We start from the raw sequence: 14900 nt of genomic DNA on the forward strand, positions 1-14900 counted from the left end.
TAAGGCTTGATACACGTCCACCAGTAAAATAACATATCTTTTCACTGATACAAACGCGAGCTCAGAAAAAGAACAGAACAGAACAGAACAGACAGTTTATTAGACTTATACAATAGTATATCGTCTTAATACATAATAGTATACACAAATCAATGCCACGTGTCTAAACATTATAGTTTTCAAAAGAAATAATTTCCATGACTTCAAACAGTAAAACTAATATTTATGAATAATAAATAGACTATAGATCAGAAGAACTAATTAAATAAATTCATTCAATCAAACCTAATATGTATGAGTAATAAATAGTATATAGATCAATTTTTAACATAGGCAGTGAGGAAAAAAAAACTGCATAAAGTTAAGTCACAATGTTAATTAATGTATTTCTAATAACAAATGCCTCTTTCATATATTTACAAACATTTATAACCTCCAACCTATCAGTTGAAGTAAGCATATTATGGAACTTATATACAGATGGATTAACATAATACAAACGTTTAATGTACTTTTTTCGTAATTGAGTATAACAACGACAAATGCAAATAAAGTGGTATTCATCTTCTATATCGTTAGTATTACAACATAAGCAATAACGCTCATTGCGAGGTAAATTAATACGAGCATACCTTCCTGTCTGAATTCTTAAAGGGTGTACAGAAACCCTTAATCTAACAAAATACAATCGTAGAGTTCTAGGTACAATATCTAGATAATGCTCATAATCTAAAGTGGGTTTAAACACTCTATACATATCTAAAACTGGACTATTACCGGCAGTTACACACCATTCTTGGTTGAATGTATTTACAATTCTACTTTTAAATTCACTAATGAATGTATTAACATGTATCGCATTGGGATTATCAAACACATATGCAAAACCATAATTATTTAACAAAGTTTTCACATTTGAAACCCAGTTGGTATAACCCTTATTATTGTGATCATCAAGTGCATGATTATACATAGACTTCAGAATAATATTATTGCTATTAACAATTTTAAACCAGTACTTTATAATGCGTACATATCTATTAATATATAAGGATATCTTCCTAGTTCGCCATATACAGCAGCATTACATGTATTAAATTTCACTTGTAACAATCGTTTACAAAATTTCAAATGAATGCGTTCTATTTCTTTGGATTTACTAAAACCCCATACTTCGGATGCATAATTAAGTATAGAACCAACAAAGGCATCAAATAATTGACAAAATACTTTAGGTTTAAGATCAAATTGCTTGCATTTATATAACAATGTGTTCATAGCCTTGAGGGCTTTTCCAACTAAATGTTGTTGGTTCAATACAAAAGTACCAGCAACATTTAGTTGGAAAAGTCCTCAAAAAGATAATGTCTTAGGTGCTAGAGCAGAATGTCAACATTTAAGTGCAAGGCTGGCTGATGAACCATATTTACCAATTAATTCAGGGACGGAAGAGAACATTATTCAGCCAACTGTCTTTGGACATACAATTTTGTTGAGCATGAGGTATATTTTCTCCAAGTTCAAAAAGCTTAGCATTGTAGCTTTCTGCTTTGTAAATTTCTCCGAAACTTGTTGATAATCTTGATCAAGTTGAATACTCTGGATGGCAAGTTATTGCTGTAAGTGTTTTATCTGTTTGCTCTCTATAACAATATATTCCCAAATAAAGTCTGTTTACCTTTCTTGGGTCACCAACACTAGTCCTTTTTGTTCTTTTAGCCTGTTTAGCTCTTTGGCAAGTTCAGAAAGTTGGTGTGTCTTCTTTTCTGTTGCAACTTTTAAGTTTGAATTCTATGCTCAAGAAATGCGTTGGAAGCACTCTGTTTCTCATATGCTGAATGTATCAGTGTTCAGAAATTTCGTTGTTGTTATCTTCATTGAGTTGAACCAAATTGTCTTAAACTCCATATAATATGAGATTCTGTGAACCCTCCCTGTTCATTAATTCTGTCACTCGTTCTCTGTCTCGCTGCTATTTCTGAATCGAATAAAGTACCGAAGATCTTCTTGGTCTTTGTCGCAATTATGTAGCTGACACTGAAGAATCCGAACACCCGTTTAAGTATTTTTACGTTTTCAAATCATTTGGAAGGAGAGAATAGCATATACTAGTCGCTTTTATTTTTAATAATGTTTTTCTTTATTTGTTCCCAGTTTTCATAGAATGATGCTTTTTATTATGAAACTCTATGATCACACAGTTTTAAACCGTTTAAGGCAGACTGTGTGTGAAGCTTTTGGTTTCTAACGATGACTGCATCGTATCTTTGAAAGTATTTGCATTAGGTGCTCTGAATTGTTTCCCTCCGTCTGCAGATAGAATTGGGATCTCTTATCATTGAAGTACTTGGGGTTTATCTTTTCGTTTATTATTATTATTTGTTTTATTGATAAGTTTCCTCAAGTTAATGCATACTTTGATAAGATTTATCTTTTGCGTTTTATCTTTATTAAGAATTGTTGGGATAAGAGTGAGGTTTGTGCGCATAAACTGGTTTAAACCCCCAGTAAATTTACATTTTACTGACCGTTCCAAGGCGGTACCTAACAATTCTTGATAAACATACCAATTATTTATACATATATAATGATATATTATATATATATATATATATAGTATTTATGCACTGTGCTGTTTGTAGAGTTGTGTGCTGCTCTATGTTTCTTGTTTGTGTTCTATGTCTTTGGCGTTGCCCATTGCCACTAAATCGGGTTTATCTTTAAACTTTTTGCTACTGTTTCTGTAGCTTTTTGCATATATATTCACTAGGTTGTTGCCTCACAAATACTAAATCAGAACATATTGAGAAGTATTTAAAGTCCAAAATGGCTGCCAAAAAGTTTTAATAGGGCTTGTACATCTGACAAATTTGTTGAATATCATGAAAGATAATTCACCATTCCTAAGGATGTTTGCATTTTACCATTGTGTCGGTCTTTGTATGTTGCCTTTTACATCTGCCTTACCTGGACTTGCAAAAGTCGATTAGAAGTAATCAAATGGCAACTTCTATTTCGTCATCATTCAATTTCACGTCTTTTCTCTTCACAGCGGTTAAGAACGGCCCTTAAAATTTTGCCAAGCTCTCATTTAATATGTTCGTTCTTACAAACACAATTCGTAAACGATTGCAAAGACGCCAGACAAAGTTAATATTTATTCATTTATTTCAATATATCCTCCACAAGGGAGATTTGAACACAATGTAATATATATGAGCATGTTTAAATATGTAAGTAGAAAAAGTTATTTCATGCATGAAGTAGCATGAGAGTAATACATACACGTATACAATGGGTTCAGGTCAAACACAATATTATTGATAAAGTAACAGCAAATGTTTGACCATACAATATAAACATAACCGTCTAACGCAATATATGCACAAATGCCACTGTTAAAACTTGATCGGACTTGTTGTTGAAAAGTTTTCTCCAATTATTGATGGCAATACTTGGTCAGGTTGTTGGATTATAAGATATTTAAATGCTTTATTTAAGTCGTATTTGTTCAAACAGATTAATAATATGTTACAATAACCACTCTTTATCCACATCATTTTGTTCTAAAATGACGGTTGGTCATCTAAAGATGTCTGTCGTTTGTAATCTTTTATTCAAAATTCTATATCAGACGCAGGTTTTTAAAGATGCACTCTTTCTCACACATAAAATTTACCACAATTACTTATATTAATTTAATATTTCAAAAAGGATAAACAAATGTTAAAAACAATAGTTCTTATGAAGGATGCAGTGTTTAATTTGAGACAAATGAGCATAAATAACGGTATTTCTACCTTATGTCATGAGACTATAGAAGACCACAGCAAATCTGTAAGCAATCACCTATCATTTAATATGTTTGCGCTTTCTGCGATTAAAAACATGGTTACAATCTTGTTATCAGCAATTTTTATTTTCCATAAATGCATTATTTAGTAAATAGTTGAAGGTTTATCAGTCAAAATTTATGTTTGTTACACATGTGTTTGTGTTGAAAGTTACTTTAATTTATCATGTTTTATATTGCTTGCCAGTCTCTGTAGTCTTGTGCAAAGTCGCCTTATAACATTATTTTGTGAAGTTTTTCATATTTGCCTAAAACATTTCTTCTAGTTGCTCAGTGTTATTTTACAAAAAGAAAGAAAAGCGCCTTTTACCCATGTTTTGTTGAAAGAAACACATATTCGACAATATAATTATCATAACAGGTTAGTGTCATGGATGGGGCACGTTTGTTTGGCTCGGGTGTATAATTAACGGGTGATTTTAGGCATTGCAAGATCAACTTTCCCGATACACAGCACAAAGCTGTTCTTTTTCTTTATATAGGAACGGTTTAAAACATTTCCTCAGTCATTTATTCTGAGTATATCATTAAGCTGGATACAATGTACTTATCAATGTTGCAATACTTACATCGCAAAATGGCAATATTACTTATTTCCTCATGCATTGGTTAAGAAAGCAAATACACTAAGTAAAAAAGGATTTTAATTTATTATATTGAGCTAATTTTGACACCGTAAGATCTGGCGTTATGTTACAATCCTCATAATGATCAATTGTCTTACTTTTGTCTCAAACTGATTGACCTAACTAATTGTGTAACTTGGTAGTGTTTGGTTTATGTTTGTCATAAATATATATAAACCTACGGGCATTTTCCTTTGATGTAGTTGACATGATTTAAAAAAAAACAAAAACTTTATCATTAGGTCGTCAACAATGACACGGGGGAAGATCCCGAGGAGGAACGTCAGAAAGTTTTGAAACGGAAACGTATGTTAAGGTATGCAAGTTCAATATTTGTAAATTCCTCTTTTGTTATGATTTTTAAGATGAGCTTTAAGCGAACTGTTTTAGTTGATTTTATCCCCCCACACCTTCGACGAAGGTACATCATTCACACTTCTTATTCGTATTTTAATATTATTCTTTTTCATCAATAATGTCTCGGAAGCTATCAGTAGGAATTGAATGAAACTTCAAACGAAGTTAGCAACGTTGTTAACTGGATTGGATCATTGTTAGCTATTATACCTGAAATATTGTACGATGTCCTGTTGTATTGAGTGAAACAAACAAAGCGGAATCAGTATTCTCAATGATTGTGAAAAGTACCTTAGATCAAGTGTGCGTCTATGAATCTTTAAGAGTATTCAAAATTTAAAAGGCAACTGCAGTCCAGTTAACAATATTGTTAACTTTAACAATATTCTGAACAATCGGCCCGAAGTGAAATAGTGCACCTGGCCAGAATTATAATTTTGGGCACTTCGTTGAAAAGTTATCACCACTTTTTCACTTATTTAGCAAACTTTATCCGAAACATTGCTGGAATTCTTCAATTTATTTGTGTGAAACTAGACACATTGTGAAACCAATGTGCTATTGCAGAGCGCAAGCATAATAATAAATGGCTCTCTTGTTGCAGATATATTTCTACTTGTACTTTCATTTTCTTAAAACTGTATACAATGATAATACTAATGAACGACGTTGAATAAAACTTTAAGCATTGGTATACATTATGGCATTGTCAATATTTATATGAAAAAACTACAAACACAAATACAGTTAACTTTTAGCATAATAATTTATTATTAAAATCCAAGTTGGGACCGTGCACACAGTGAAATCTTGTTTTGCATCAAAATAAATTAATTGTTTACACTTAAAGCAACCCCATTGTTTTGTTAAAATCCAAAAGTAGTATTTGTAATTGTTGAGTAGACAACTATGTAAGGTATTTATTTTGGTTGCAGTGACGCTGTTCCATCGTCGGTGAAACTTCAGAAGACAGATGAGGAATACGTAGAAAGTAAATTATTGTTCAAATTAGAATGATTTTCCGCTTTATTCTAGTATACATTTTTACTAATGGTGAGATGTACGCAATTGTTGAATTCATACTTGTTGGATTTCCTGCTTTGTGATTCTCATTCGCGAACATTTTATGTTTTACTTTTACTTTTGAAGCTATTTGTCATGCATTCGGAACTCCTCGGCCATTTTTATCGAAAACAATCTCGGATGAATATGGATGGTTTACAATGTCAGAAATCGGGTATTTTTACGTCCGCTGCAAGTAGATTGCGTAGTAATTTAATTTAGCAGTTAAACTTAATGACTTTACTCTTGGATATCTTATTTATGTTTGCAACAATACACGTCAGTGGCATTCAATTAAAATAATATCAACCAATACTAGCTAAAACCCAACATTGAATGAATGATATCAATCAAAATTTTACGAACTACTTCTACTGATGTACCGGCATACATCCAAGATTGTTTTCGATAAAAAATGAACGAGAAGCTCCGAATGTTTGTCAAGCAGATGCAAAAACTGCATGTTTAATTTTATCTTACTTAGTTCCTCGATATAGCTGATATCTTACTTGAATATATCATTTTCAAAACATGAATATAAATATTTTAAAACAATCTACGCTTTACTATTGATCATTTTTCTGGCCCATACTTGTGTTTTTACTTTCGGTATTTAGACACATTATATTGCTAATGTTTCACACGAAACAACACTAAAATGAGTTCGTTCAAGGACGGCGTTCAAAACCGTCACGAATTTTCGGAAATGTGCAGTCCTTGAAGTTAAAGGCATCAAATAAAATTGCTCAGTAAAAACTTCCTGTCGACTGTTGGCTAAAAAACTATCGTTTTCTTTCCTCAAAGCTATGCTAGAACTTTCATTGTTGACATGTTATGATGAAGTTGGTGGATATTTTGTGTTGTTTTATATCAATCATGTATAAAACAAGAGCTGTCACAGTATGTGAGGAATGCCCCCGAATGTGACATTGACCTATGAACAAGGTCAGTACATGAAAAGTTAAATATCAAACAAATACATATGGCAAGTTATTTTCAATTGCCTCTGAACATAAAAAATACCACCCATACTTGACAACCTACATTCTTATGTCCTTATATTCAGCATTCCATTGTGAATAAACACTAAGTGTATCTTTCACCTTAGAGGTAGCGACATGGGTCTTGCACGTGACACGTCGTCTTGGTATGTCGAACACATGTGGCAAGTTATTTTCAAATCTGTCCATACAAGAAAAAGTTACAGCCCGGACATAACAACCAATACTCTGTATCCTTATATGCAGCTCTCCATTGTGAATAAACACCTAAGTGTTACCTTGACCTTAGAGGTAGGGACACGGTTCTTGCAGGCGACACGTCGTCTTGGTATGTCGAACACATGTGGCAAGCTATTTTAAATTCTGTCTATACAAGGGAAAGTTAAAGCCCGGACACGACAACCTATACTCTATGTCCTTATATGCAGCATTCCATTGTGAATAAACACTAAGTGTGACCTTGACCTAAGAGGTAGCGACATGGGTCTTGCACCCGACACGTCGTCTTGGTATGTCAAACACATGTGGCAAGTTATTTTATTATCTGTCTATACAAGGGAAAGTTACAGCCCAGACACGGCAACCTATACTCTATGTCCTTATATGCAGCATTCCATTGTGAATAAACACTAAGTCTGACCTTGACCTAAGAAATATGGACACGAGTCTTGCACGCGACACGTCGTCTTGGTATGCCGAACACATGTGGCATGTTATTTTCAAATCTGTCCATACAAGGGAAAGTTACAGCCCGGACACGATAATCTATACTCTATGTCCTTATATGCAGCACTCCATTGTGAATAAACACCTAAGTGTGACCTTGACCTAAGAGGTAGGGACACGGTTCTTGCACGCGACACGTCGTCTTGGTATGCCGAACACATGTGGCATGTAATTTACAATACTCTGAAGTATTGAAAATTAATGAAAAATTTGAATGGTGGTGTGTAACCTGGAGGTCATGTTTGTTTACTTCCTGTAAAAAATAATTTAAAAATCAAGTTTAAAAGTATTTTCTGTCAGTATATTGTATCTTAATGTGTGGATTCAACAAGTATGAACTACCTAGGAAGTATTCTTACTGCCGTTATCATCTGTACTCGGATCGGTGATCATTATTTACACAATGACATATTCCCCACCCACTTGCTTCATCAAGGGTCAACTATAAATGTTTCTCAGGGACAGTTGATATTTTATGAGAACTTTGTATCTTCATACACTAGTCCAACAAGAAGAAAGGATAGCTTATTTAGATGTTGTTACACAAAGAATCCAACTTCTATATTTTTATTACTTTGTTGAGATGTCCATTCTTGTCCAGGGCCTACTGTTCAGGGCGGTCAACCTTCCTTGTTGACTGACCAGTCATCGGTGAATAGTCAGTACCAGGGTTTTAAGAACCGTGGCTTACATTTCATTCACCTCAACGTCCGCAGCCTGATCCCAAAGTTAGATGAGGTGAGACTCCTTGCCAACCGTACACGTGCAGCTTGTGTATGCCTCTCTGAAACATGGCTAGATGATTCGGTGGAAGACACTGAGGTACATATTCCTAAATATGTCATCCGGAGAAAGGACAGAAATCGTCAAGGCGGCGGGGTGTGTATCTACGTAAGAGAGGATCTCGCCTTCAATCCACGAGATGATATGACTCACTCTGAACTAGAGGCCACTTGGATCGATATTCTCTTGCCAAAAAGTAAACCAATTCTTTGTGGTACCATCTATCGTCCACCAACTCAACATAACTTTTTCACAGTGCTGGAATTAGTGTGTTCCATGTATATGCATGTTGGAACTGAATCTGTTATCCTGGGAGACTTTAATGTTAATATACTTAATAGATGTACTCTTGTTGATCAGTTATCATCATTCACAAATATGTTTCATTTAAAACAGCTTATACAAGATCCTACAAGAATCTGTAAAACTTCCTCTACATGCATAGACTTAGTCTTGGTATCAGATGTTGATAGAATTACACATATTGGTGTCATTGACTCATCTATTAGTGACCATTCTGTTCACTACTATGTCTATTGGTAAACATAACAATGTTCACATCAGATCCTTAAAAACTACAGTAAGGAAAATTTTGAACAATATCTTTTATCTACAGACTGGAATAGTGTTTTACTCTGTGACAATGTGTCAGAAGCCTGGACAAATTTTAAATCTATTTTTATATCCGTTCTTGATGGTATTGCACCTGTTAAGGAAGTTAGATGTAAGCAACACACACAGCCTTGGATATCCCCTGACATTTTACATAGTATTGAAGCTAGAGACAAAGCTTTTTATGTTTTTAAGAAAAATAGAACTAAAGATAATTTTAATGTTTTTAAGGAATTGCGTAATAAAACTCAGTTTCTCATTCATAAGGCCTAGAAATGCTATTTTTCAGAAAAACTTGAACAGTACAAAAACCAGTCTAAATCTCTCTGGAGCACACTTAAACAATTAGGTCTTCCTTCTAAGAAATGTAACTCTTCATCAAGTAGCATAGGTCTTAAAATTGATGGACAGATTTCTTTTATTAAGCTTACAGTTGCTAAAAAGTTTAACTTATTTTATACTACAGTTGCTTCTAAACTTGTTGAAAAACTTCCAATAAGCTTGAATAAGTATGGTAAAAGTTTTGTTAGCAAATATTATATTGATTAAGGTGTTAATCATAACAGCTTCTCATTTGCTATTGTGTCTGAAAATAAAGTTTTAAAACATTTAGATAAACTGAGTGCAAATAAGGCTACAGGTTTAGATGGCATTCCTGCTAGGTTTGTTAGGGATAGTGCTTCTATCATATCTTGTCCCCTCACTCATGTTGTGAACTTGTCCATTATCCAGAGGTCTGTACCTGATGACCTCAAGTCTGCCAGGGTTATTCCTCTCTATAAGAAAAGTGACAAGACTGAGGTTGGGAACTACAGGCCTGTTTCAGTTTTAAGTATTGTTTCAAAGATATTTGAAAGAGTCATATATGATCAGGTAGAAGGTTATTTAAATGATAAACAACTTCTCTACAGCTACCAATCCGGTTTTAGGCGTGGCTTCTCCACACACACATGTCTTACCCATTTATCTGATTACATTCGTTTTAAGATGGATGAAGGTAAAATGGTTGGAATGGTTCTACTTGACCTTCAGAAGGCCTTCGATACGGTCAATCATGGTATTTTACTGATGAAACTTGAGGCTATAGGTCTCCATGCTGACGCTGTTAGATGGTTTCAACCCTATCTCTCAGATCGCCATCAGATTGTCGACGTATTTGGCACATTGTCCTCCGAGGCCATTGTCACATGTGGTGTCCCTCAGGGTTCCATCCTTGGCCCTCTTCTATTTCTAATTTATGTTAATGATATGGCCGCTGTGGTTAACAATAAAATATTACTCTATGCTGATGATACGGGCATCTTAGAAGCTGGTAAAAGCATATCAGAAATTCAATCCATTCTTTCAAGTGACCTGGAACTCATTAGTGAGTGGCTAGTGGACAACAAACTGTCCCTACACCTTGGCAAGACATAATCAGTATTGTTTGGTTCAAAGCCCAAACTTAAGTCTAATCCCCAGCTTAATGTGTCTTGTAATGGGGTGCCAATTCCATCAAGTTTTGTCAAGTACCTTGGTGCTAAAATAGATCAGAGTCTGGCTGGTGAGTCCATAGCCAAGTCAGTTATTAGTAAGGCAAACTACAGGTTGAAGTTCTTATACAGAAAAAGTAAATTCTTAAATATGCACACTAGAAAACTCTTAATTATGTCCCTTATACAGTGCCACTATGACTATGCTTGTTCCTTTTGGTATCCAGGTCTTACCCAGTCACTTAAAAATAAACTCCAGACTACCCAAAATAAGATGATCAGGTTTGTTTTAAAGATGGATAACATGTCTCATGTTGGTCAAGAGCAATTTTTAAGTTTAGGTTGGCTACCCGTGTCAAAAAGGGTAGAGCAAATTATGCTTTGTCATGTCCATAAGATAAAGAATGGCCTTGCCCCTGAGTATCTTGGTGAACATTTTAAACCGCTAAGTGATGTGCACGGTTGCTGTACAAGGTCTAATAAGGTAGCTCAACCAGTGTCTGATCTTTTTGCGGATAGTTTTACCTTTGTTAACACTGGTCGTTTCTCCAAGCCTAAAGTTGGCAGTTTTGGGGCAAAGACATTCACAAATAATGGCATAAATTTGTGGAATAGTCTTCCTCAAAATATAAGGAATATTTCAAAACCTAATCATTTCAAGTCTGCCATCAAACAGTACCTATTACAGTCTTAAAGATTATTTTAAATTTTTATATTTAGCTATCATAATAATTTCATTTTTATTAGCATGTAGGGTTCTTATTCATACGTATTTCTTTATATCTTATCATATCTCATTGTGATATTAATAGAATAAATTTTTATTTTTAGCTATCATAATAATTTCATTTTTATTAGCATGTAGGGTTCTTATTCACACGTATTTCCTTATATCTTATCATATCTCATAGTGATATTAATATTGCTTTACAGTATTGCCATTTTGAATGGCATTTTTTTTATTCCATACATTATGATCTCAAGTCTTCTGTTACAATACATAGGCCATGAATGCAGTGTAATAGGCTATGAATGCAGAGTAATAATGTTAATGAGTTCTGTGATATAATTTATGCAATTAATTATCTGTGATATAAGATTATAACTTGTCTAGATTTATTATCCTTGTACTTAACAATTTTGCTAAACTACATGACTATTCCATGGTTACTGCCACCAATTTTTCAAGGACCACAATGGAAATAAGTGAAAATCATTTTTTCTCTTTTCTGTGTCATCCTTGGTATTGTGTGTGCATTTCATGGTTTCTATTGTCTATGCATTGATAATGATATGTTATAATTTGTCTGCATTATGACGTGCCATGTAATGTTCATGTCTTTTTACCGAATAAACCTACTACTACTACTACTACAAATCTGTCCATACAAGGGAGAGTTAAAGCCCGGACACGATAATCTATACTCTATGTCATTATATGCAACACTCCATTGTGAATAAACACCTAAGTGTGACCTTGACCTTAGAGGTAGGGACACGGGTCTTGCACGCGACACGTCGTCTTGGTATGTCGAGCACATTTGGCAAGTTATTTTCAAATCTGTGCATACAAGGGAAAGTAACAGCCCGGACACGACAACCTATACTCTATGTCTTTATATGAAGCACTCCATTGTGAATAAATACTAAGTGTGACCTTGACCTAAGAGGTAGGGACACGGGTTTTGCACGCGACACGTCGTCTTGGTATGTCAAACACATGTGGCAAGTTATTTTATTATCTGTCTATACAAGGGAAAGTTACAGCCCAGACACGGCAACCTATACTCTATGTCCTTATATGCAGCATTCCATTGTGAATAAACACCTAAGTGTGACCTTGACCTTAGAGGTAGGGACACGGGTCTTGCACGCGACACGTCGTCTTGGTATGCCGAACACATGTGGCCAGTTATTTTAAAATCTGTCCATACAAGGGAAAGTTACAGCCCGGACACGACAACTTATACTCTATGTCTTTATATGCAGCATTCCATTGTGAATAAACACCTAAGTGTGACCTTGACCCAAGAGGAAGGGACACGGTTCTTGCACGCGACGCGTCGTCTTGGTATGCCGAACACATATGGCAAGTTATTTTAAAATCTGTCCATACAAGGGAAAGCTACAGACCGGACACGAGTTATTGAGCCGGACACACGGACGGACGGACGGACGGACGGACGGTGCGATTTTAATATGCCCACCTTCGGGGGCATAAAAATAATCACATAAATATACCTTTACGTGCAAGAAATATGAAGATCCATATGTAGGTAAATTTTAACAGTTGACATGGAAATGAAGGTTTAAGTATTTCTACATTGTTTAAAGCATACCCAGAAGACATGATTCACACATTACTGTCATTCACATAGGGAATGAAAGTGTTATAATTTCATTCTTTCATGCTAACAACTTTATGCTGCTAAAATTGCACTTGTTAGCACAACTATTCCTTTACCTTGAAGTTCCGGCCCCTGCTTTAGTGCACACACTGGATGTAGGAAGCCCGTGCCTGTTACGAGAAGGGCCCCAATCTTGGCAACCACAGTCAGCTGAAAATTTGCAGTCCGAAGGTAGATAATTACGAAAATAAATAATAATATGAATATAATATAATATGTAATAAATTGATAAATATAATATTGAATTAAGAATATATTAAAGAATTGCACAACTCCTGTTTTAGTCTACCTGCCTAGTTTATGGACCTATGCAGCTAGTACTGCCATAACACTCCACGATAATAACACTGCGATAGTGCGGTTAGGAGGTAGATGTGACACGAGATTACGGGTATAAAGGTTGAACTTCTCTTTTAATGCCTTTGATGCATCTAGACTATAAATTAGATAATATCTGGCATAATTTGTTACAGAAAATTCCTATGCAATCTGCAGTCAACCGGAGGTATGATAACATTTGGATATCTTTCCCTTCCTTAGATTTATAAAAACAACTATTATAAAGTCAGAATATATTGAGTTAATACATATAGAGCTATCAATTTATCACATGTATGTTAAAAGAACTCTTGTAATAAAATATTTTATATATGTAATATAGGTTTCAACAGACTTTCCGGACGATCAACTCGAAAAATATATATCAAGAAAGTTCCCATTAATTCTGGAAGAAGCGGACGCTACTGGTATTGCTGACATCTTATATAGCAACGGAGTTATTCAAACGAAAGATGTTGAGGCCATTAGCGAAGAAAAGTTTAGAAGAGATAAAGTAGACACATTATTGAAAGCCATCAGCAGGTCGCCAAGAATAAAAGACAAATCTACCATACGAATCGTTCAAGAAGCATTTGCAGCTGCAAAATGTGCACATTTGGTCGAAGACATCACTAAGCCAATAGGTTAACGACTTAATCTTATATACAAACAATATTACTGTCTGCGAGTAGAATTAAGGAAATCGTGCCTTCCAATCAGTAAAAACGCACATTAACATTACACACATTAACATTGAACACCACTTATGACCAGCTGACAGTATACCACTAAAACAAAAAATAATCCCACCCAACATTTTAAACTGATCTGTCGTTGCGTTTCAAGTCTAACGCGTTGTCATTCGCAGTTCTACCTGTTGTTGATTGTCGATCATATTAGGAGCCTACCCAAATGCGTTAAAACTTAATTTCAGCGCAGTTTGGCAGTTTAAAATTATGGGGTTTGTCACGTGACACTTTAACAACCATGGTGGTCCTTTGATGTTCCAAAAACATAATTCGTTCAGAAGGCAATCCTTGATTGGGACTACATATAATGCTTCATTATCTCTAAAAATAATGCTTATTAAATTTGCACGCAGTTGTATTACAACATAAAAGGTCGTTTTGATAGCATGGACCTAACATGGATATTGACAACAAGCATGCTCCTACAATTCTATTCATATCGAATGTAAATAACTCATTTAATAATCATAAAACGCATAATGTGTTGTTTTTGCTCCAGAAGAGCTCAATCTTCATTGGCCTGAAGGGGAGAAGCTTTCAAAAAATAAAATTCGCACGTGTCTTCATCAGCTTGGGCGGCAAATGGAAAAGAACCTAGATGTTAAAGTTATTTTGGATGATCTTGTCGGTTTTGGCGTGCTTAGTATTAAAGAGCATCAAAACATCAAAGAGATAAGTTTTTATCCGACGAAGGTAAAATATATTTTAAAGTATATTTTACGAAAAGATGAAGAGGTGTTTATGCTCTTTTATCACGTCATTGAAAAGCACTGCAAACCACTCGCTAGTAGAATGCGTCAAGCCATGAAAGAAGCGTATGAAAACTTTGATTTAGGTAAGAACCCATGCATAGTTTAGTCATGTTATTAAACTGAAAGTTGAAAAAATAATCAAATGTTATGTCGATAAATTGCTTGGTCTTTAACTATCTTC

The 14900-nt window shown here is 34.7% G+C and overlaps 1 protein-coding gene across 1 annotated transcript; it reads left to right on the forward strand.

Annotated features, from left to right (window-relative positions):
• Positions 1–4381: 4381 nt before the first annotated feature.
• Positions 4382–14825, forward strand: LOC128244448 (uncharacterized). The gene is made up of 6 exons (XM_052962452.1): positions 4382–4795; positions 5772–5827; positions 12964–13071; positions 13374–13405; positions 13562–13862; positions 14467–14825. Exons 1-6 carry the CDS (start codon positions 4788–4790, stop codon positions 14823–14825), a joined length of 864 nt encoding a protein of 287 aa, XP_052818412.1. The 5' UTR covers positions 4382–4787.
• Positions 14826–14900: the final 75 nt, after the last annotated feature.

The sequence above is a fragment of the Mya arenaria genome, chromosome 8, assembly GCF_026914265.1.
Source record: "Mya arenaria isolate MELC-2E11 chromosome 8, ASM2691426v1".
Taxonomy (NCBI): domain Eukaryota; kingdom Metazoa; phylum Mollusca; class Bivalvia; order Myida; family Myidae; genus Mya; species Mya arenaria.